General features: G+C 42.3%; 1 protein-coding gene across 1 annotated transcript; it reads left to right on the top strand.

The window, feature by feature from the left end:
* Window positions 1-7,115: 7,115 nt before the first annotated feature.
* LOC132378619 (transmembrane protein 42-like) lies at window positions 7,116-23,432 on the top strand. The gene is made up of 3 exons (XM_059945708.1): window positions 7,116-7,263; window positions 9,734-9,877; window positions 16,870-23,432. The coding sequence occupies exons 1-3, from the start codon at window positions 7,162-7,164 to the stop codon at window positions 17,008-17,010; spliced, it is 387 nt and encodes a 128-aa protein (XP_059801691.1). The 5' UTR covers window positions 7,116-7,161; the 3' UTR covers window positions 17,011-23,432.
* The last annotated feature ends 736 nt before the right edge of the window (window positions 23,433-24,168 follow it).

The following is a 24,168-nucleotide window of genomic DNA, read 5'->3' as shown; positions in this document are numbered from 1 at the left end:
ATGCAATACTCCCAGATATGACCTAACCGAAGTTTCATAAAACTGCAGGGTAACTTCTGATTCTTGAAGTTAATGTTTCAATTAATGAAGGCAAGCATGTCATTTGCCCGTTTTTTTTAAATCTCTGTCAACCTTTTTATCCACTTTAAGGATGTTATGGACATGGACCCCAAGATTCCTTCTGTACGTCAACACTCTTAAGGGTCTTACCATTAACTCCGTACTGTCCCTTTACATGTGATGTCCCAAAATGCCGCACTTTATATTTGAACATAGAACAGGACAGGCCCTTCACCCTATGATGATGTACTGATCTTTTAGCCTAGTCTATGATCAATTCAACCATTCCCTCTCACAAAACCTTCCACTTTTTTCATCCATGTGCCTAGCTAAAAGTCTTTTGAGTGTCCCAAATGTATTTGTCTCTACCACTCCCAGCAGTGTATGCACACACACCCCCACTCTTTAAAAAAAATACAACTACACCTGCCATCCTCTTTATACTTTCCTCCACTCACCTTAAAATTATGTCTCCCTTCATATTAGCTATTTTCACCTTGGGAAAACATCTCTAGTTGTCCACTTGATCCTATGCTTCTTCTATGCCTGATTAGTCATTTTTCCATCCTCCTTAGCTCTAAAGAGAAACGCTTTAGCTGACTCGACCTGTCCTCATAAGACATGCTCTCCAATCCAAGTAGCATCCTAGTAAGTCTCTGCACCCTCTCTTCCACATCCTAACTGGAAGACCAGAACTAAACATATTAAGTGTTTAAATACTAAACAGAGCTTTATAGTACCTTTTGGCTCTTGAACTCAATCCCTCAGTCTTCATCACCCTACCAACTTTGAGATATCTGTGAACATGGCTCCTAAGATTCTTCTATTCCACACTGCTAAGAATTCTGCCATTAACCCTGTCTTCAAGTTCAACCTTCCAAAGAGTATAACTTCACTCTTTTCCAGATTGAATTCCATCTACCACTTCTCAGCCCAGTCCTGTTGTAACCCATGGCAACCTTCTATACTATCCACCAACTTTTGTATCAAGGTTCAAGTTTATTTATCACACGTTGATTGAAACATACAGTGAAATACATTTTGTTAACACCCAAGGGTGTACTGTGAATAACCAGCCAGTGTCGCCACGTATTCTGGCATCAAGATACCATGCCTATGATGCTCTGCAGAACAACACAGAAACTCAACAAGCAACCGTAAAACAAGCTCCTTTCCTTCCTCCCACCCACACATGTACACAATCCTTTAATCCGGGGACAGATCATCTTTGGTCTCTGGTGGACTTGAACTTGGGCCTGCAGACACTGGGCTTCAACTTAGAGGATTGGATTCACAAAGATTTGCAGATATGGCTCTGGCCAATGGGTCTCAACTTCCAGACATCAACTTTGTGTCATCTACAAACTACTTCTTCATTCAAATCATGAATGAACTTATTACTGCATTCTTCCATTTCCTCATTCAAATCATTTATAAAAATAACAAAAAAAACATGGGTCCCAGAACAGATCTCTGCAGAACTGGTCACCAACCTCCAGGCAGAATATACTCCATTTATTACTATGCTGTACCTTATGTGGGCAAGCCAATTTTGAATCCAAGCAGCCAAGTTTCCCTGGATCTAAGCATCCTTACTTTCTGAATAAGCCTACCATGTGGAACTTAGCCAGAAGCCTTAGTAAAATCCAGTTTCATGACATCCACTGTTCTATCTTCATCAGTTTGTTTTACCACTTCCACAAAGAATTCATCAAGCTTGTAATGCATAATGTGCCCCTCACAACCCATGCTGGCTATCCATTCTACACCTTCAGAACTAAATGACAGTCTCGTGGCACTGAAACCGATCATCATGAAGTGCTTTGAATGGCTGATAATAGCACACTCAAAAACTCCATTCCATTCACATTCAATACTCACCAACATGCTTACCGTCAGAACTGCTCTACAACAGATGCCATAGCACCTGTCATGCACCTGGCTCTGGTGCAGCTAGAAAACAAGGACACTTATCAGAAACCTTTTGTGAACAAATCCCTACTCTTCAGTCTAAATACACCACTATGCATCTGGGTGTTGGACTTCCAAAGATAGTCAACTACTCTTCCCTTCCCATCATCCTCAAAATTGGTGCCCCCTAGGGCTGAGTGCTGAGCCCTTGCTGTGCACTCTGCTCACACATGGCCAAACATTTGAGTAATCACATTGTCACATTCACCAATGACATGAAAGTGGAGGGGCTCATCACCAACAACGATGAGATGACCTACAGAAAGAAGGTGGAAGACCTCATGGCCTGGTGCCAAGGAAATAACCTATTGCTCAATGTTAACAAGCAATCAGGAGAACTCTTATCACTTAAACATCTTTACATTGATGGCAGGCAAATGGAAGCTGTGAGCAGTCTCTAACTCCTCTTACACAACTTCTCATGGTCCCAATGCCTCTACTTTCCGATGAGGCTGAAGCAAGCTGGACTATTCACGTCATTCTACAGATGCGCAGTAAAGAGCATCCTCACATGCAGCACGGTAGGGAAATTGCACTGCGGCAGACAGGAAGGCTCTGCGGTGGGGAGTTATAACTACCCAATACATCACTGGCACCAGCCCACCCACATCAAGGACATATATACAAAAAGATATTGAACCAGTAACCTCATGAAGGATCCCACCCACCCTCCTCATTGACTGTTTGCTCCACGCTCATCAGGGAGAAGGCTACATAACATCCATGCTAGGGCAACCAGACAAAATCAGTTACTTTTCCCAGCAGTAAGGCTGAACAAACCCACCCATCCACACCCCTTACCACCACTACTTTATCATTTCCTGACTGAGTCACCTTATGTACAGACACTCCTCTGCCTAGTGTCACTTCATGGACACACAATCAATTGGCGTACACAAGCTATATTTATTTTATTTTATAGAAGTGTTTTACCTTATTGTGTGTATTTTTTTTGCTACATCATATCCAGACTAACAAGTATTTTGTTCTCCTTTATACTTGTGTACTGGAAATGAACTCTTGAACAATCTTGAAATCCTGTCTCTGAGGATCCTCTCTAATAATCTGCCCACCACTGGCCTAAGATTTGCTGTTTATGATTATCAGGATTATCCCTATAACTTTCCTTGTACAAAGGAATAACATTTGCCACTCTTTAATCTTTTGGTACTAATCCGGTGGCCAGTGAAGACCCAAAGCCAAAGGCTCAGCAACCTATTCCCTTTCTTCCTGGGGAAGATGCTGTCTAGCCCTGGGGACTTATCTATCATAATGTTTTTCAAAAGTTCCAACACATCCTCTTTCTTAACATTGACGTTCCATCATATCAGCCTCTTTTACGCTGTCCTCACCTTTAAAGTCCCTCTCGTTGGTGAATATTGACGTGAAGTTTTCATAAGGACCTCTCTACCTTCTTCAACTCCAAGCACGTTTCCTCTTTTATCCCTGATCGGTCCTTCCCTCAGTCTAGTTATCCTGTTCTGCACATACGTGTATAATGTCTTGGGGTTTTCATTAGTCTGATTCACCAGGGCCTTCTCATCTTCCCTTATAGACCTCTTAAATCCATTCTTAAGCCCCTACCTGGCTATGTTATAGCTCTCTTAAAGTCCTGGCTTCATAAACCTTAACTAAGCTTCTTTCAAGACCATATATCCTGCTTTCTCCTCATAACCTTTCATGCCCTGACTAATCAAGAACCCAGGAAAACACTCGTGACTGGATGATGCATTACCACTTCTGTTATTTGCAGTGAGGGACACGGTTCAGGAATCTCTGGGGTTCAGTCCATTTGAGTTTGTTTTTGGTCACAGGCCCAGAGGACCTTTATCCTTACTCAAAGAAAAATGGTCTAGTCCGAACGTGCAAGTCAATGTAATTGACTATGTTTTGAGGTTCCCTGAAAGGCTCCATAAAGTTTACGAGTTTGCGAAGCAGAATTTTAAAGACTCCCAGACTAAAATGAAACAGTGGTATGATAAACGAGCCCGAGAGCAAGAATTTCAAGTGGGCGATAAGGTTTTGGTCCTGTTCCCTGTAGTTGCCAAACCCCTACAGGCGAGGTTTCAAGGGCCGTACAAAGTGATTAAGAAAATAGGCTCGCTGAATTATGTGATCGAAACACCTGATAGGCGAAAGCCGAGCCAGTTGGTTCATGTTAACTTGCTCAAAGGTTATCATGATGCAACCCCCACGGTGGTCAGTGCTGTCGCGAAGGCCGATGAGGCAGAAAGGATTGATAAGGAGGGGTCCGAGCATTTTGAAAAGATAAGATAGTACCCACCAGACTAGAGAACTCTGTTATTTTGGCCAACTTTGCTGATAAAATCAGTCACTTGGAGCCTGAACAAAGAGCAACTGACACAGCTAATTAACCGGCATGCAGATTTATGTCCAGATGTTCCCAGAAGGTGCAAAGTAACAGAGCATGATGTTATTGTTACCTCAGCCCAGCCGATTAAACAATCCCCTTATCGGATGAATTTGGAAAAGAGCAAGCTAGTGGAAAAAGAAATTGAGCTTATGCTAGCTGCTGGTATTATTCGTGAATCTTCCTCTGCATGGGCATCTCCATGTGTGGTTGTACCAAAACCGGACGGTAGTATAAGATTCTGCAGAGATTACAGAAAGGTGAATGCCATCACACAATCAGATGCTTACCCTATCCCCAGGGTGGATGATTGTATTGATAAGTGGGTAAAGTGAGATACATCACTAAAATTGACCTGCTAAAGGGACACTGGTGTGTTCCTTTGACTGACAGGGCTTCAGAAATTTCAGCATTTGTCACACCATCAGGGTTTTATGAATACAATGTTTTGCCATTTGGAATGAAAAATGCTCCAGGGACATTTCAGAGAATGATTGATGCTGTGATTAAAGGGTTAACAAACACAAAGGCTTACATTGACGATGTAGTAGTTTGGAGTGACACTTGGGATGAGCACATTGAAGCTGGGGAGAAACTGTTTAAATGAACGTCTGCAGCCCATCTCACAGTGAACCTTGCAAAGAATGAGTTTGGCCATGCCACGATCACGTACCTGGGGTATGTGGTAGGACAGGGGCAATTGGCTCCTGTGCAGGCTAAAGCACAGGCTATTTCCGAGGTTCCTGTCACAACAAATAAGAGGGCATTGAGAAGGTTTTTGGGCATGGTGGGGTACTATCGAAAATTTTGTAAGAACTTTGCAGACATTGCCCTCCCACTTACAAAGCTCCTACAGAAGGAAGAAAAATTTGAGTGGAGCAGTCCTTGTCAGGAAGCTTTTGAGAAGTTGAAAACCATATTGTGCCACCACCCTGTGTTAAAAGCACCTGATCTCTTGAAACCTTTCTCCCTGGCGACTGATGCAAGTGATGAGGCTGCAGGGGCAGTCCTATTGCAGAAAGCAGGGGATGGAGTGGAACACCCAGTGGCGTATTTCTCTCGAAAGTTCAATGTGCATCAGAGAAATTACTCCACTGTGGAGAAAGAATTGTTGGCACTTATCTTGGCAATTCAGCATTTTGAGGTCTTCATCTGTGCAGCACAGAGACCATTAATTGTTAATACTGATCACAACCCTTTGGTATTCTTGGCTAACATGAAAAATAAAAATAGGTTATTAAGTTGGAGTCTGTTGTTACAGGAATTCAAAATTAAAATACAACATGTAAAGGGGAGTGACAATGTAATTGCTGATTGTTTATCTAGATGTTAATTTGAAAGTGTATCTGTATTATTCTTGTAGTTAAGACCACTTCTGTATTTTGTTAAACTCTGTAATTCAGTCATACGCTTTATTAGTTAATTTTCACTCTGGTGAAAATTTCCAGAAGAATGGGGGTGTTATGAGTGATGAACAGACCTGATGGTCAATGGGGTGCAGAGTTAACCATTCCCAACCCCCTTCCTGAGAACTACAAACTATTACTGTTGTTATTCCCATAACTGGATCACTTACCAGCAAAGATAGAGAGGTCAGTTGAAGTCTGATGGTACTATTTTTAAAAGTCTTTATTTATAAAGGGGCACAAAAATAAGATTAATACAGACATTCAGATAAAATACGTCGTCAATACTCAATCTAAAAACGCGGGTATAATAATAATCATCAATTAAGCAATAGCTCTATCGTTTGTCTAGGGAATATTGTATTGTCCGATGGAAAGATAAAAGTCACTGTCCTTTCAAGCTGCAGCTCTTTGGGTTTAAGAGAGACGGTTTTAAACTTGCGCGGGTTTTTTATGAGGCCAAACTGTTGAGTCGGGGATGTTGGTTCCCCATTGTTAGTTCCAGGTCGTTTTCTGTGGTACCAGCCACCAGCCCCCGGGCAAAGGAACCGAACGCACGTGGCTTCCTTCAAATGGCTTCCCGCTATTACGGGATCGCTAGCGTTTCTTCTGGTGCGTCTGAGGGGCTGTCCCTACAGCCCCCCTTTTATCTTAACTCGCAGGGTAGTAGATGTCAATCAGGTTGGGGTGATACAATCTCTCACTCAACCAGCCCACTTTGCCCGAGGGCTTGCACGTAGCATAGTCCCCAATCCACAAACGTGGTCTCCAGGAGACAATGGCCAGGTCTCTCTCTCTCATTTCCTGGGTCCTCTGACCCAACCCAATAATGCTCTTGCGATTCTCACAAAGGAGGGGCTACCCCGCACCCTTCGGCCCCTCAGAGCTGTGGTACATTAATCAGAGAGAGAGATAAAGCCCAGGCAAGAACATTTGCTACAGATAAGAGGGGGAGAGAGACTGTTGATTTACTGTGTTCCTGGATTATTTACCTTCCACTACAACCCTAATCATAACAAGAGGACAATCATTTATAACTGAAGTGATAAGAGGAGAGGGTGCTGAATCTACTGTCATCGGGTGTATTAAATTGACAGGTTCTTCATTAGTCAGGGCGTGGAGGGTTGAGGGGATGAGGCAGTAGAATGGGGTTGAGAAGGAAATGGGCCCTATTAAAGACAGGAACTGGGACAAAACAGGGGCACATCACCGTAGCGAAGGGACGGGACGGGGACTGGCCGTTAACATACCAACCCCACCCACGTGCGGCCGCCTCGCCTGGCCCCGCCCCTCAAGCCTCACCGGAAGTGACGGCAGGACTTCCGTTCGGGATCGGCGGGTGGCGGGTGGCGGATGGCGGGAGCGCGGGGACCTGGAGCTGCGATGGCGGCCGCAGCCGGAGGCTTGGGAGCCCTCGCCGGGGCGGCGGCAAAGTTAGCGCTGGGGGGAGAGAGGGTGAGGCGGCGCCGGTGGTGCCAGGGCGGAGATGGGACCACTTCAGTGAAAAGAGGGATTTGGAGTGATATTAATAGAACATTAGAGAGGTTGAGGTCGGGGAATGGGAAGGAGCGGGTCCAGTTTTGAGTGTGGGAGGAGTTAAAGGGAAACCGATTCATGGACGAGGAAGAGGAGATTAAGGGGAGGTGGAAATGGTCATGATGGGGTGAAGGTCGGGTTAAACCCTTATTAAGGGGCACATAATCCCCGAAGGGAAAGTGGCTCCTTGCATCTCTCCTCCTATTTACATAGATGCTATTTCTTTGGTAAATCCCAGTAGGATAACCTTCCCAACCCAGATTTAATCATTTACTGACAGAGGAATAAACAATTCCGGTCTTCACAAATGTTCCCAGAAATACTGAAGAGCCTAGTGAGAATGAGGAGCTGAAGGAAGCTATTAAAAGTATAACAGTGGAAGTATTATGAAACTGAAAGCTGATAAATCTGACGAATCCAATGATTTACATCCCAGTGTTTGGAAGGAGGAGTCTGTAGAGATAGTAAATGATTGACTTAACATTTTCCAGGGTTTTGTTGATACTGGAAGTTTTCCTATGTTTAGCAAGCTTGGCCTTGTTATTTAAGAGAGGAAGGAGATAAAAATGGGTCTGCTGCTGTTTATTATCAGTGTTAGAGAAAGTGCTGGAATCTCCAATGAAAGGAATGACAACAGATCTCAGGAAGGATTGTCATGGATTAATCGTGTTTGACTAATCCACTGGAGATTTTCTGGAATGTGATGAGCAGTAACAGTGGAAATTGTACATTTAGATGTTAAAGTTTTTGATAACCTCAGCTTGGTTGCATGTGGAATTGGGGTTTATATGAATGTCTAGTTTGAGTATTTGTTTATGATAAAAGACACAAGCTGAGTTTGAATGGTTCTTCAGGTTGGTGGCTTGACTATTTGGATATTACAATGTCACAGCTGATTTCCAAGTTTGCTGTTAAAATTAATCTGGAAGTAAATAGAGAGACGGATACAAAGATATTTAAGGAGGATTTATAAAATGAGTGTGTGGGATGATGGAAATCATCCCTGGTAGATGGAAATAAAGTGTGAGATCATCAACTCTAGCGCTCAAAACAAGAAAATAGTTTTTTAAAGATACAATTTGGGAAATGTTCAAATTGTTCAAAGGGAATGGGGGGGGGGGGAGGAAATCCCTTGCATATAAGTCACTAAATACCCACAGGTATGTACTTACTGCAAGCAAGCAGGAAAACAATGTGCATGATGGCCTTGTTGAAATTTTTCTTTGGTAAGGAAGGGGCTAGTAGACTAAGACATAGGAGCAGAATTAGGCTATCTTGTCTATCAAGTCTGTTCCACCATTTCATCATAGCTTATACATTTCCCTCTCAACTCCATTCTCCTGCTTACTCCTCGTAATTTGCCTAATCAGGAACCTATCAACCACCGCCTTAAATACACCCAATGACCCGGCCTCCACAGCTGCCTGTAGTAACAAGTTCCACAAATTCACCCTCTGGCTGAAGAAATTCCACCACATCTCTCTTCTAAATAGATGTCCCCCTATTTTGAGGTTGTGCCCTCTGGTCCTAGACTCCCCCACCAAAGGAAACACCTCCCCACATCCACTCTATCAAGGCCTTTTAACATTCAATAGGTTTCAATGAGATTTTTTTTCTTAACCCAGCAAGTTTTCTCCAGTATTTTGAGTACAGGAACAAAGTTGTTTTTTGCAGATGTGTGAAGCCTTGCTGAAACTGCACCTGGGATACTCTATACAGAATGTTGTTATGTAAGAAATTGTTTACTTGCCACAGTGTGACAGCAGTAAACGTGCTTCCACTCGCTTCTGGCAGGGCAGGTTTGTGCTAAAAGGAGCGATTGAGTAAATGGGACTGAGGATTACAATCCCAATCCACTTAATAGACCACAAATCCACCAGAGTTCAGAAAAGAGGAAAACTGGATACACATCAAGTTTTTACAAGCTAGATTTTGTGGGAATGTTGTGCGTGGCTGACAATCATTTACAACTGAGATGATGACAAACTTCTTCAGTGAGTGGTGAATCTTCTGAATTTCTCAAGGATTATGGAGGCTCAGTTATTGAGTTTCTTTAAAACAGAGCTCGATAGGTTTCCAGATATAAAGAGAATAGAGGAATAGAGATCTTTGATTCTGGTGATTGCCAGAACGACTGAAAGGCCTGTTCCTACTCTTACTGTGTAAATCCTACACTGATATTCATAACTTGTTCGATTGTCCAGGTGTCACTCAACCTTTATAAGTTTCTGCAAAAGGTGTTTGTCCTTTCACTTGAGTGGTAAGGTGGTCCCATCCTGCCAGGTACATTTTAACACCACCTTATTGGGTGGTTATTACACTTGCAATGTATTAACTGATGAGTCTTGGTTTATTTTTGTTATAGCTTTGAGTTTTCATTGTTTTGCAGCTGCACCTACTACTTCGGGCAGGCTGCGGAGGGCTAGTATTATTCTGCAATGCTTTGATGTGGATGTTTTTTGCAAAAGCCCTGCGATATCTGACTTCAGCACAAGCTTCCCTGACCAGTGTCGCTTCCAACTTCCTCTCATCAGTAAGTATGAAGGTTATTTCATGACCTAAGATGGAAATTGCTGGAACAGTGTAGCAGGTGAAACAGCATCTGTGGAAAGAGAGTAGTCAGTATTTCAGATGCAGGTCGCTCCATCAGATCTGAGAGAGGAAAAACACACACTAGGCCTGGTAGCAGTGAAGGTGATGAGTGGAACAAAGGGAATATCTGATTGGCTGAACTCATCTGTCAGGTGGGATCAGAGTTAAGCTACTGTGACAATGGAATTTGAGGCTATAGTGGTTTGGTATACTGGGATATGCATATTTAGAGATACAGCATGATTGCTTGTCCTTCTGGCCCAACAAGCTCATTTACACCTGTGTGAGCAATTAACCTTCTAACCCATAGGTCTTTGGAGTCTGGGAGGAAACCCACACCATCATGGGGAGAACGAACAGATTTGTTATAGGCAGTGGCAGAAATTGCGCTGTAAAGCGATGTGCTAACCATTGACACTGTTGTGCCCACACCCAACAGAGTAAGAGTTGTACAGCACGGAAGCAGGCCCTCTGGCCCATATCCAGTTCATTTCCATATACTGACCACTCTCAGAATGAAAACGTCGTTGCTCAGCTTCCTATTGAATATTTCCCCTCTGTCCTCTGGTTCTTGATTATCCAGTCCTGTGAAAATGTCTGAATATTGACCCTGTCCATGCCCATCATAATGTTATACACCTCTAGCTGAAACTCTATCAATCACTCAGTTCCTCAAGTCTTGGGAAGTTCCTCATAAATCTCTGCTCTTTTCACTCTTTTCAGCTGAATGGCATCTTTACTGTAGCACAGTGACCTAAACTGAACATAAGGCCTCACCAATATTTTCTACAATGGCAACATAACATCTATGCTTAGTGTCCTAACTGAGGAAGGCTGGCATGCCAAAAGCCTTCTTTGCTACCTAATCTAGCTTGAAACACCACGGTCAAAGAACCATATATGGGAGATGATACACAGAAAGAAGAAGAATAGTACAGCACAGGAACAGGCCTTTTGGTCCACATTGGCCGTACTGTCTGTGATGCCTGTCAATGCTAATCCCACCCTTTGTGTGGAAAAAGTCACCCTTCAGATCTCCTTTAAAGTTCTCTCCTCTCGCCTTAAACATGCTTTCTCGATTTCGACTGCATTGCCTTTGGATTCTTACTGTTTCAAACTCCTGTTACTTCATAAACCTCAAATAGGTTTATAAAAGCCTTTTGTGTTCCAGAGAAAATAAACTCAGTTCATCCAGACTCTGCTTAGAATTACAGCCTCCGTTGTCAGCAATACTGTGGTGAATCTTTCTGTGCTCTGTCTATTGCTACCATATAATTCCTGTAGTGTGCTGACATAAAATACTCCAAATGTGGCTCAGCCAATATTTTGTTCAGCTGCAACACAACCTCCCAATTCTTCATACTCAGTGCATTAGCTAATGAATACAACATACCAACTGCCATTTTTGGTAGCCTATTCACCTCAGTCACTAATTTCAGGGAGCTATGGACTTGTACCCCAAGATCTCTACATCTATGTTTCTACGACCCCAACCATTTACTCAATATATTCTATTGATATTTGATATCCCAAAATACATTACCTTACATTTGTCTGGAATAAATTCTGTCTGCTTCCACCCTGCCAAACTTTTCAGCTGATATAAATTTCCTGTATCCTTGGACAATCTTCTTTACTGCCTATGACTCCACCAGTTTTCATGTTATCTGCAAACTTAGAGGTCGTACTCTTACATCTCATCCAAGGAAACAAGGTCTAAGCAATGATCTCTGTGGTCCACCAGTCAGATACACACTCATCCACCACCCTCCCCCTCCCTTTACTTCCTGTTATTCATCCAATTTTGTACCTACACTGCATGGGTTCTTTGTCCTTAAACTTGTAGACTAGGTGAGGGACCTAAAGTCCATGTAAACTACTTCTACTTTGATTTAATCAGTTTTCTTAGTTGCCTTCACAAAAAGCTTAATCAGACTTGTGAGACATAATCTTCCCCACTAATAACCGTGCTGACTCCTGATCAATACCAGCCTTTCCAAGTAAACACAAATCCTGTCCTTCCAAACCTTTCTCTGATAGTTTCCATATCACTTACTGACTTTTTTTCCAGACTTAACCCTATTTCCCTTTTGAACAAGGTAACAGTATTGGCTATCCTCTAGTCTCTGGTGCTTCAATTATGGTGAAAGAAGATGCAACAATATCTGTCAGAGGCTCAGCAATCAGTTCCCTTGCTTCCCTTAGCATCCTATCAAACCTTGGGCTCTGATATTTCTAGCCTTGTTCCTGATACAGATGTTCTATAGTATATCCATCCCTTAACTTCTCCAGCCTCCCTGATTAATACATTCAAGATAAAATGAAGGCAGGTAGAAATGGATCTCATTTAGAAACAAAAAGGAGTGTGTTATCTGAAATACAGAACTGAATGTAAAGTCTGGAAGTCAACATGAGATGATGTTCCACAACCTTACCTTGGGTGTTGTAACAGTGCCAGAGGCTACAGACAGAGGTCAGTTTGGGAATAGTGTGGGGAATCAGTGGTAGCAATTTAAAGCTCAAGGTCACTCTATTGTAGGAGATTGTGAACACTGAATGTGGGGCACTGGACTGGAAGAAGTGAATGTGTTTTGCTGCTTTACTGGGACAACGGAGTCCCACCTGACATATGATTTCATCAGGGAGTTTCCCACTCACACTTTGGTGCTACACAGACTAATATACTTCTCCATTGTTCAGGTTTGATAAAGTACCCCCACACCAAACCATGCTAATGCCTTACCAAGTGAGGATAAATGTTATTCCTTCTGAATCTTAACTGCAACTTCCCTATAACTGGTGTTAGGCTCATAGAAAGTAGTTCTGGATGTTCACCAGGATCTAGTGCCAACCTACTCTGAGATCAATCCAACCTTTCCCTCATACTGAACCTTCCATTGTTCTATCATCTGTGTGCCTGTCTAAGAGTTTCTTGAAACCCCTTACTATATCTCCTCTACTACCATCCTTGTTAGGGTGTTCCCCGTAGCAACCACTCTCTGTGGTTAAAAAAAATTACTTCTGTACTTTCCTCCAATTACTTAAAAATCATGCAGCCTTGTATAGACATCTTTGCCCTGGAAAAAAGTATAGCCATCTACTCAATCTATGCCTCTTATCATCTTGTACACCTCTCATCCTCCTCTGCATCAAAGAAAAGCCCGAGCTCGCCAACCTATCTACATTATGTTCTCTAATCCAGGCAGCATCCTGGTAAATCTCAAATGCGCTCTCAAAAGTTTCCACATCCTTCTTACAATGAGGTGACCAGAACGGAACACAATATTCCAAGTGTGGTCTAACCAAGGTTTTATAGAGCTCCAAATTGATCTTCCAAAGTGGATCACTTCACATTTTTCTGGGTTGAACTCCATTTGCCACTTCTCAGCCAAATTCTGCAACTTGTTAGTGAACCCTTTCAGTCATCTGTAAACTTAATAACCCATACTTCCACTTCCTTATCCAAGTCATTTATAAAAATCACAGGGAATAGGGGTCCCAGAACACCTCTGGTTGCTGACCTCCAGGCAAAATACACTCCATCGACAGCAATCCTCTGCCTTCTATGGGTAAACCAATTCTGTATCCACACAGCCAGGTTCCTTTGGACCTCATACCTCTTGACTTCCTATTCAGGAAGTGTGCGATGGGGAGCCTTATCAAGTGCTGTACTAAAATACATGTACACCACATTCAGTGCTCTGTTTTTATCAGTGTGCTTAGTCACATCCTCAGCATGCATTCAGGATTGTGAGGCCTGATCTACTTTCACAAAGCAATGCTGTCTAACCCTAATCAGGCTACGATTCTCCGAAGGCTCATAAATCCTGTCTTGAAGAGTCTTCTTCAATATTTTGTCTCCACTGAAGAAAGACTCACTGGTTCCCAGGTTATCCCCAATCCCTTTCTTGAACATTTTCATCCTGTGGCCAGTTTGGACACATATCATCGCCAAAAGCGCAGTTATTTTCTTCCCCCACTTCCCATAGAACATTACAGCACAGAAACAGGCTCTTCGGCCCTGCCGAACCATTTTTCTGCCTAGTCCCACTGACCTGCACCATATCCCTCCATACCCCTTTTCATCCATGTACCTGTCCAAGTTTTTCTTAAATGTTAAAAGTGAGCCCGCATTTTCCACTTCATCTGGCAGCTCACTCCCACTACTCTCTGCGTGAAGAAACCCCCCCCCCCCCACTAATGTTCCCTTTAAACTTTTCCCCCTTCACCCTTAACCCATGTCCTCTGGTTTTTTTCTCCCCTAGCCTCAGTGGAAAAAGCCTGCTTGCATTCACACTATCTATACTCATCATAATTTTATACACCTCTATCAAATCTCCCCTCATTCTCCTACGCTCCAGGGAATAAAGTCCTAACCTATTCAACCTTTTTCTGTAACACAGTTTCTCAAATCCTGGCAACATCCTTGTAAACCTTCTCTGCACTCTTTCAACCTTATTAATATCCTTGCTGTAATTCGGAGACCAAAACTGCACACAATACTCCAAATTCGGCCTCACCAATGCCTTATACAACCTCACCATACCATTACAAATCTTGTACTCAATGCTTTGATTTATACAGACTAATGTACCAAATGCTCTCCTTATGACTCTATCTACCTGTGACGCCACTTTTAAGGAATTATGTATCTGTATTCCCAGATCCCTCTGTTCTACTGCATTCCTCAGTGCCCTACCATTTACCTTGTATGTTCTACCTTGGTTTGTCCTTCCAAAGTGCAATACCTCACACTTGTCCGCATTAAACTCCATCTGCCATTTTTCAGCCCATTTTTCCAGCTGGTCCAAGTCCCTCTGCAAGCTTTGAAAACCTTCCTCACTGTCCACTACACCTCCAATCTTTGTGTCATCAGCAAATTTGTTGATCCAATTTACCACATTATCATCCAGATCATTGATATAGATGACAAATAACAATGGACCCAGCACTGATCCCTGTGGCACGCCACTTAACACAGGCCTCCACTCAGAGAAACAATCCTGCACTACCACTCTCTGGCTTCTCCCATTGAGCCAATGTCTAATCCAATTTACTACCACTCCATGTATACCTAGCGACTGAATCTTCCTAACTAACCTCCCATGCTGGACCTTGTCAAAGGTCTTACTGAAGTCCATGTATACAACATCCACTTCCTTCCCTTCATCCACTTTCCTGGTAACTTCCTCAAAAAACTCTAATAGATTGGTTAAACATGACCTACCATGCACAAAGCCGTGTTGACTCTTCCTAATAAGTCCCTGTCTATCCAAATACTTGTAGATCCTATCTTTTAGTACTCCTTCCGATAATTTATTTACTACTGACGTTAAACTTACTGGCTATAATTTCCCGCATTACTTCTAGAGCCTTTTTTAAACAACGGAACAACATGAGCTATCCTCCAATCCTCCGGCACCTCACCCGTAGATATCGACATTTTAAATACATCTGCTAGGCCCCCTGCAATTTCAACATTAGTCTCCTTCAAGGTCCGAGGGAATACCCTGTCAGGTCCTGGGGATTTATCTACTCTGATTTGCCTCAAGACAGCAAGCACCTCCTCCTCTTCAATTTGTATAGGTTCCATGACCTCACTACCTGTTTGCCTTATTTCCATAGACCCCATACCAGTTTCCTGAATAAATACAGACTCAAAAAATCATTTAAGATCTCCCCCCATTTCTTTTGGTTTCATACATAGCTGACCACTCTGATTTTTAAGAGGACCAATTTTATTCCTTGCTATCCTTTTGCTATTAATATATCTGTCGAAGCTCTTAGGATTATCCTTCACCTTGACTGCCAAAGCAGCCTCATGTCTTCTTTTAGCCCTCCTGATTTCTTTCTTAAGTTTTTCTTACACTTTTTATACTCCTCAAGCACCTTATTTGCTCCCTGTTGCCTATACATGTTATACATCTCTCTTCTTCTTTATCAGAGCTCCAATATCCCTAGAGAACCAAGGTTCCTTATTCTTATTCACTTTGCCTTTAATCCTGACAGGAATATACAAACTCTGCACTCTCAAAATTTCTCCTTTGAAGGCCTCCCACTTACCAAAGACATCCCTGCCAGAAAACAACCTGTCACAATCCACGCTTTTTAGATCCTTTCTCATTTCTTCAAATTCCCATAGTAACCTGGTATCCCATCTGGCCTTGGGACTTGTTTATCCTTGTGCTTTTCAAAAGTTCCAGCACATCCTCTTTCTCATTCTCGACATGTTCTAGCATATCAGCTTGTTCTACATTGAGGTCAAGGTCCCTTTCACTAGTGAATATTGAAGCAAAGCAAAGATCTCCCCTACCATTTTCCTCTTCTACCCCTGATTGGTTTTACACTCATTCTGGTCATCCTTCTGTTCTTCACATATGTGTCGAATGCTCTTGGATTTTCTTTAATCTTACTTGCTAAGCCCTTCTCATGCCCCCTTCTAGCTCTCCTAAATCCATTCTTCAGCTCCGTCCCGGCTACCTGTAACTCTAGAGCCCTGTCTGTTTCTTGCTTCCTAAATTGGGCAAGGTTGGACAAAGCTGGATTTTTTTCTCTGTAGTGTTGGAGGTTGAGGCCCAATAGAAGTTTATAAATTATGAGAGGTATAGGTACACAATCTTTTTTTCCAGCATGAAAAGTCAAATATTAGAGGATCCAGGTTAAGTTAACAGGAGGGGGGGGGGTGAGTTTAAAGACGTGCAAGGCAGGTATATTTTACACACAGTGCCTGGAATATGCTGCTGGGGAAGTGTACACAGATATGATAGCACCATTTAAGTGTTATTTAACACTTGCTGATGTAGGGACTGGAGGAACGTAGAGCATGTGCAGGCAGATAGGATTAGTAAGATTGACATCAGGGTTCTGAAGGCACTGAATGTTTGGTTAAAATTTTTTTTTATATTTGATATCAAAACAAAGTCTTTATTCCAGGCTTTTCTTGGACAGTTGCTGTTTGGAGAAGTTCACGAGCTGTTATGGTGGATTGGCATCACAATGACCCTCTGTGGATTGCTCCTGCTCCACACAGTTAAAGACATGGACCGGAGTAACACTTACAAGAAAGAGGAATGAGATGGAGGCCATGAGAGCAGGGAAGTACTTGGACTGTTGGGAGCACTGTGTGCAGTGGCGATCCTGTAACATCTTTTGTTGAAACAATACAGATTTTCCTCAGTATTGTTAGGAGTAAATAAGATGCTGGTAGGTTCATCCTGCTTTGTATCTTGAGCATCCATTGAATTCTTGGCTTAGGAAGCTCTGGACCATCTCTCCCCACACAGCCTCCACTCCAGTTTCCCTCCCTTTTCTGTAGTGGTACAGTGATTTCCATGTACCACTCTGTGACACATACTGCTCACTCCTAATTAAATCTTTACCCAGGAATACCTTATAGCTTCTAAAATCAGAGTCAAGGTAACCTAGACTCCGGTAAGATGGTGATTGTTTAACGCTTAAAACTTTCACTCCGTTACATTTCTTACCTTAGCATGCTTTATCTCCCTTTTTTATCCCAGTTTGTTAATTTTTTTTGCCGCCTTATCTGCCTGCGAATACACTTATCTTCAAATGGCTACAAACCTTCCTGAATCTGGGGAAAAAGAAGTCTCTAGGTCTGCGACTGCCAAGATTCTCTCTATCTTGGAACAGCATTGACAGGACATTGTATCTGATTTTAAGTCTGAATTTAAGTCTTTCAGTTCATTGGAGTCAAAATTGGATCAAATTAATGCTAGAGTGGATCATCATGCCAAACATCTATCTCACATCGATTTAACTTCCGAAGATTTAAAACGCCACGTTCAGCAGCTGGAAGCTGTCTGTTCCAATTTGACCAAGCAAAACACCAAGCTTACTCTCAAGATGACCAATCTTGAAAACCAGAACAGGTGTTATAATCTATGAATTCTTGGCTTGCCAGAGGCTATCGAAAGGGGATCTCCTGTTGAATTTTTCTCTTCCTTACTTGGTGAGATTTTCGGGAAGGAATTTCTTTCGACCTCACTTGAGTTAGACGGAGCATACCGGACATTCATAGCCAGGTCTGACCTGGGTTCTAGGCCACGTCCAGTAATTCTCTGTTTTCATCGATAATCAGGTGAAAAACCTGATCAGGGAGGCACGCCGGAGGGGAAAACTGGATTATCGGGGTCATGGCATTTGTATCGTTGAAGACTATGCCCCTCAGGTTTTGAAGATGCGCACTGAGTTCAAAGATGTTATGAAAGAGTTGTTTAATCGTGGACTCAAACCTTCTCTCTGTAACCCTGCCTGTCTTCGAATAACTCTTACTACTGGGGACTATGAATGGTTTAAGTTGGTCAAGGAGGCTCAGAAGTTTATTGAAGGTCTCCCAGCCATTTCGACTACCTCAGACTCGGTGTGACTTTCTAAAATGGTCGATAAGTACTTTTTTTTTAAAAAGCTTTCTTGTGGACTTAGATTTTTTTTTGTGTAATCCAGTCCACCTCCAAATAACTCAATACTGGGGACCACAAATGGTTTTAGTTGGTTAGGGAGGCTCAGAAATTTATTGAAGGTCTCCCAGCCAGTTTACTATATCAGATTTGTTTTTTTTTTAAATGGTTGATAAGTATTTTTTTACATTAAAATTTTTCTTCTCTCTTTTCCCCTCTGGTTTCTTTTTAAATTACTGTTTTTCTTTCATAGTTTCCCCACGGGTAGACTATTTTCGATTATTATTCTGAATTAAGTTTTTTTTTGATGTAATTGTTTCTCTTCATCTATAATTTTGATTTGTAGTGCATACGTTCTCTAGTTTCTGTTATACTAGTTAACGGAGCTTATGTCGATGTTATAAAACTGCAAGTTGGATTTTGGGGTGCCTTTTTTGTAGAGCTTGCTGCCTTCTGGGTAGTTATCTAGTTTTGGGATTGGAGGGTGGGGTGGGTTCTCTAGTGCCAACATGATTTAGTGCTTTTTTTGTTGTTTGTTATTCAGGACATTTTTTGCCTTGATTTTATTGACTTATACCTTTGCTCCAGAACTGTTACTTGAATGTTTGATCCTGTTTATGCTTACTACTGTCTATGTTTTAATAATTGATAATGGTTAGTTCGTTGAAATTTGTAAGCTGGAATGTGAAGGGATTGAACCATCCTGTTAAAAGGAGGAAGGTGTTTCCACATCTTAAGCAACTTAAAGCTGACATTGCTTTTCTGCAAGAAACTCATATTTGAAGTTTTGACAATTCTAGTCTTATGTCAAAATGGGTGGGTCAGCACTTCCCTTCTTCTTTCCCAGCCAAAGCTGGGGGGGGGTGGGGGGTTCTATCCTTATTAATCAAGATGTTCCTTTTGAGCTCCACAGTAAGGTATCTGGTACAAATGATCATTTTATTATTGTTTCTGGAAAGTTGTATAATACTAAAGTGGTATTAGCTCATTTGTATGCTCCTAATTTGGATGATGTGAATTTTTTTTTCCTGATTTGAATTCATGTTCTCTTATACTGGGCGGTGACTTTAATTGTTGGTTAGATCCAGCTTTGGATCGATTGTCCTCTGTTCCTAGATTACCTACTAAATCTGCTTAACTATTCATTCTTTCCTTTCTAACTATGGTATCTCTGATATGTGGCTTTTTTTTATCCTACTGAGAGATTTTTTTTCACATGTCCACTATACTTTTACTAGAATTGATTTATTCTTAATCGATAATCGGCTGATTTCATTTGTTTACTCTTGTGATTATCAGAATATATTGATTTCGAATTGTGCTCCAGTTACCTTGTCTTTAAATTTCCCCGGTCTTCCTCAAACGAATGTCATTGGCATTTTAATCTGACTCTATTATTGGATGATGATTTTGTAAAATTTATGAAGGATCAGATAACTTTTTTTAAACTCCAATATGTCATCTGAAATTTCATCTCAGATTGTCTGGGATGTTATGAAAGCATATTTGAGGGGTCAAATAATTTCATATACAGCGAATCTCAAAAGAAAGACTCATTTAGAACGATTAGATTTGATCAGTCAGATTAAAGTACCAGACCAACTATATGCCCAGACTAAAAATCCTGAACTGTACAAGAAGCGAGTAGAACTTCAAACTAAGTTTGAACTTATTTCCACTCAACCAGTTGAACGTCAACTTCTTGAAAGCAAGAGCCGATTTTATATTCATGGTGATAAATCTAGCAAATTTCTAGTTAACCAATTGAGACGCTGTAAAGCCAAACAACATATTACAAAGATTCGAATGGAGAACGGGAATATTACCTTGAATCATTCTGAAATTAATGATTCATTTAAGAATTATTACTCTCGACTTTACACCTCCAAATCCTTAAATGATAATATTTCTGTTGACCTTTTTTAAATGGTTTGAATATTCCTTCACTCTCCTCTGATTTTAAAGCAAAACTCAATGAGCCATTATCACTAGAAGAAGTATCTTCTGCCATTTCTGCACTGCTGTCGGTCAAATCTCCTGAGCCTGATGGGTTCTCTGCAGAATTTTATAAATCATTTTCCTCACTACTTTCATCTCAGTTATTTTAAGTTCTATCTGATTCGTTTAAACATGGTGAATTGCCACCATCATTTAAAACACATCAGCCATCAGCTGATTGAGTGCACTTTTCGTGGTTTATCGTGTCACGTCCACGGAATGAATGGATTGTCTCTACCACTCCCTAGCGGAGAACAGTTACTGCCTGATGAATGGGCTTTATGGTCAATTTAGGGTTGGGGTACAGTCCAATTTGATGACAACGAGGGATGTGATGCCTTTGATCTAATGGTCTTAGAGGACTTGCCAAATTCACTGAATTGGGTGGATTGTCTTTCCCTTTCCCTAGCGGGGAATGGTTATTGCCCAATGGAGTGGGTTGGGGTTGGGGTACTGTCCTATGTGGTTTGATTGTTCAATTCAAGGTAAGGTGACAATGAGGGATATGAAGCATTTGACCTAATGGTAATAGAGAACGTGAGCTTTGATCAGACCTTTGACATTCACCATGACTAAAAAACACGGTAATGTGCCATTGTTGTGAATTTTACTGTGTGTGCCTATCTTTGATCAAACCCAGATATGCCAGGAAGTTATGGCACCTTCCCCAGGGTATGCAGTCACATTTCGTTTCTTACCTGTCACCCTGTTCGTCTATCCGTCCATGAATGTCTGTAAGATGTCAATCACCAGCCGGATTGTTAGACTGTAAATGTTCTCACAAACATCTTGAACCCATTCGAGTTGACAAACTTCAGCAGCTTCTCATTTTCCTTCGTCCAGAGACCTCTCGCTCCAACCACAAATCCAAAATAGTCCACAGATTCTGCACATGTAAGCTCTTTGATCTGGCGTGTGAGATGTTTATATTTGTCCTCCTTCTCCTTCTGTGCTCTTTCTGATTATTGTCCTCGTACCTGATGGTAACATCTACTACGGCAGCTTTCCCTCTCTTCACAAAGATAAGGTCCAGCTTCCATAACGATCCATCCTCTGGTCTACTATGGGGTTCGATGCTCGCATCCCAACCTTGCTTACAGACCTCTTGTTTCAGTTTTTCTACGACCTTATTATGTCACTTAATCCGGCTTCTTTTAATGGATAAGCGTCTTCCTGAGATGTGGGCCAGGGTTTCATTGGCCATTCTGCATCTCCTACAGGTTTTTACCCTCTCCTTATCTCCCTTGTTTCTTGTACAATACATTGGATATTGTCCACATCTCAGCAGCAGAGCATCCATGATCTGGTATCCTTTCCATCTTTCATGGTTCTGCAGCCACCAGTTAGATGGCTCATTGTTCTTCAAGTCCTTAATTCCAGATCCTTGTTGGGTCAGTTGGGCCCACTTGTCAAATTCGGCCGTCCTCCAGTCCAACTCAAACTTCGGTGGCCCACTATCCTCCTCCTCCATCATCTCCCCTAGAACGTTGCATAGCATAAAAGGAACTCGCATCCCCTCCCCCAAGTATGCTTCGATATCAAGTTCTCTCATAACATTCTTCAGCACCTGGAGATTTGCCAGACTTTTAATCTTAGCCTGGTTGTCCTCTTTGGCCATCGTGAAAGATGCTTTGATTATCTTATCCTGTGAGAGCTCCAGTGCAAGCCTCTTCCTGATCACGGCAATCGGGATCTGTATCTCCAGCTTTGGCAGGTACAACCCTCCATCACTCATCCTGGCATACTATACCCCATCAGTTGTGTCCTGGGGTAGGTAGAGGATCTATTTTGCCATTGTCCTGATCAGCTTGTTCAAATCTGTGAGAGTTCTGCGATGCCTCATTGAGGGTAAGATGGTAATACATCCTTGAAATCATGGATGTCCTCATGAGCTCAATCTTCTGTAATGGCTTGAGCTTAGCTGCCTTTAGACTATGGAACCACATATCCAGTTTGTTTTTCCAATTATCACCTCTAATTCTGCACCATGGGTCAATTTTCACCCCAAGGTACTTTTCAATCTCACCTGGTGAAATGAACTGAATATCTTTCCCATCCAGGCTCATTCTTTCTTCTCATTGAACAAGTATGTCTTCCTTTTACATTCACGGTAAAACCCTTTTGTCTTTCTCACCTTAGGACACCTGCGTTACAGTGTGACAGGTGTACCGCCCCAGTCAAACTCCTGTTACGTATTCAGGCAACAATAAATATATGAGTTCGGCAAGGGCTTTTATAACAAACAACACGTTTATTAAACACTGAAAACAAACCCCCCAAAAGTAAACAAACACTACCGTAACCGGAAACAGCTCTTAAAGCGATGCAGCTCAAACAGTTCTTAAAGTGATGTTGCAAAAACAGTTCTTTTAAGTAGGACTGCCACAAGTTCAAAATGCTCACGGTTCATTTAAGGGAGAGACTTTATAAGACGATTTAAATTCTCTTTCACATCGTTTTGCTTCGATCCCTGACGTCGAACTTTTCCCACGCAGAATTAACGAATTTCCTTTATCACACTGTCCTCAATCTTCTGCTATCCCGCAGAGATTAACACAAGAACAGTCAACGAATTCCTTCTCGAATAAGGATTAAATAAGGTTGAACCTGTTTCACCGTCGTAAATCAATTTTCGATCTTTAACTCCTGAACTCCGATCTTCACTCTCCACTGATTCTCAAACTAGCAGTATTGTAAAGAACCTGCTGGCAATGACCTTTTAAACTTTAGGCATTAGATAAAACTTCATCTTTCAACTAAACTGCGTCATCACATTAAATCGCGCAGTGGCATGAAGTCAACATGGCAAATCCAGCCACGAACTGCCCCTCCTCACAGGGTGGGGTCTTCCTTTTATAACCTGTAAAAAAAACCTGTCACATGATCTCTACTGGCGGGAAAATGAAGTCACTCCACCATAACAAGACCATTACCTCAAGTCCAGTATAGCTTCAACCCCAGTCACGTGACAAGGGTACCACTGTCATGTGTCACGAGTACGTAACACTCCCCACCTGCCACTGTCCCTGTAGTGGGTTGTGCCCGGGCGCTTCCGACCAGAAGCGAGAGCCCCTCGGGGCTCGCCTCCCCGCCTCACCGGGTAAGTGAGAAAACGATCAGAGTAGTGGTATTTCACCGGCAGCCCCGGAGGGCCTCCCACTTATTCTACACCTCTCATGTCTCTTCACAGTGCCAGACTAGAGTCAAGCTCAACAGGGTCTTCTTTCCCCGCTGATTCTGCCAAGCCCGTTCCCTTGGCTGTGGTTTCGCTAGATAGTAGGTAGGGACAGTGGGAATCTCGTTCATCCATTCATGCGCGTCACTAATTAGATGACGAGGCATTTGGCTATTTGGAAACACTTGCTGGTCAGAAACCAACTACGTGCACTTTTCGTGGTTTTACGTGTCACGTCCACAGAATGAATGGATCGTCTCTACCCCTATCGGGGAATGGGTCTTGCCAATGGCATGGGCACTTGCCGGTGTAGTGGGCAAATCGTCTCTCACTCTTGGGGCTTTGTCCAACAGATGTCCTAAGGACCTTGATTCAGTCTTTTAACCCCTTTTCAGGAAGCTGACAAAGAGGGATATGAAGCGTTGGATGTTACTTATAACCGAGAACGTGAGCTATGGTCAGACCAATGACATTCACCATGACTAAAAACACGGGAATGTGCCATTGTGAATTTTACTCTATGTGCCTATCTTCTGTGGACAAACCTGGGCGTATCAGATAGGCCAGGAAGTTGTGGGACTCTTTACGGTAAGCAGTCATCGACCATCGTATACTCTCACGTGACTGTCACCGTTCACCGGC

Source organism: Hypanus sabinus, chromosome 20 (assembly GCF_030144855.1).
Source record: "Hypanus sabinus isolate sHypSab1 chromosome 20, sHypSab1.hap1, whole genome shotgun sequence".
NCBI lineage: Eukaryota > Metazoa > Chordata > Chondrichthyes > Myliobatiformes > Dasyatidae > Hypanus > Hypanus sabinus.
Note: the sequence above shows the minus strand (reverse complement) of the source record. Positions and strands in the feature narration are given on the sequence as shown.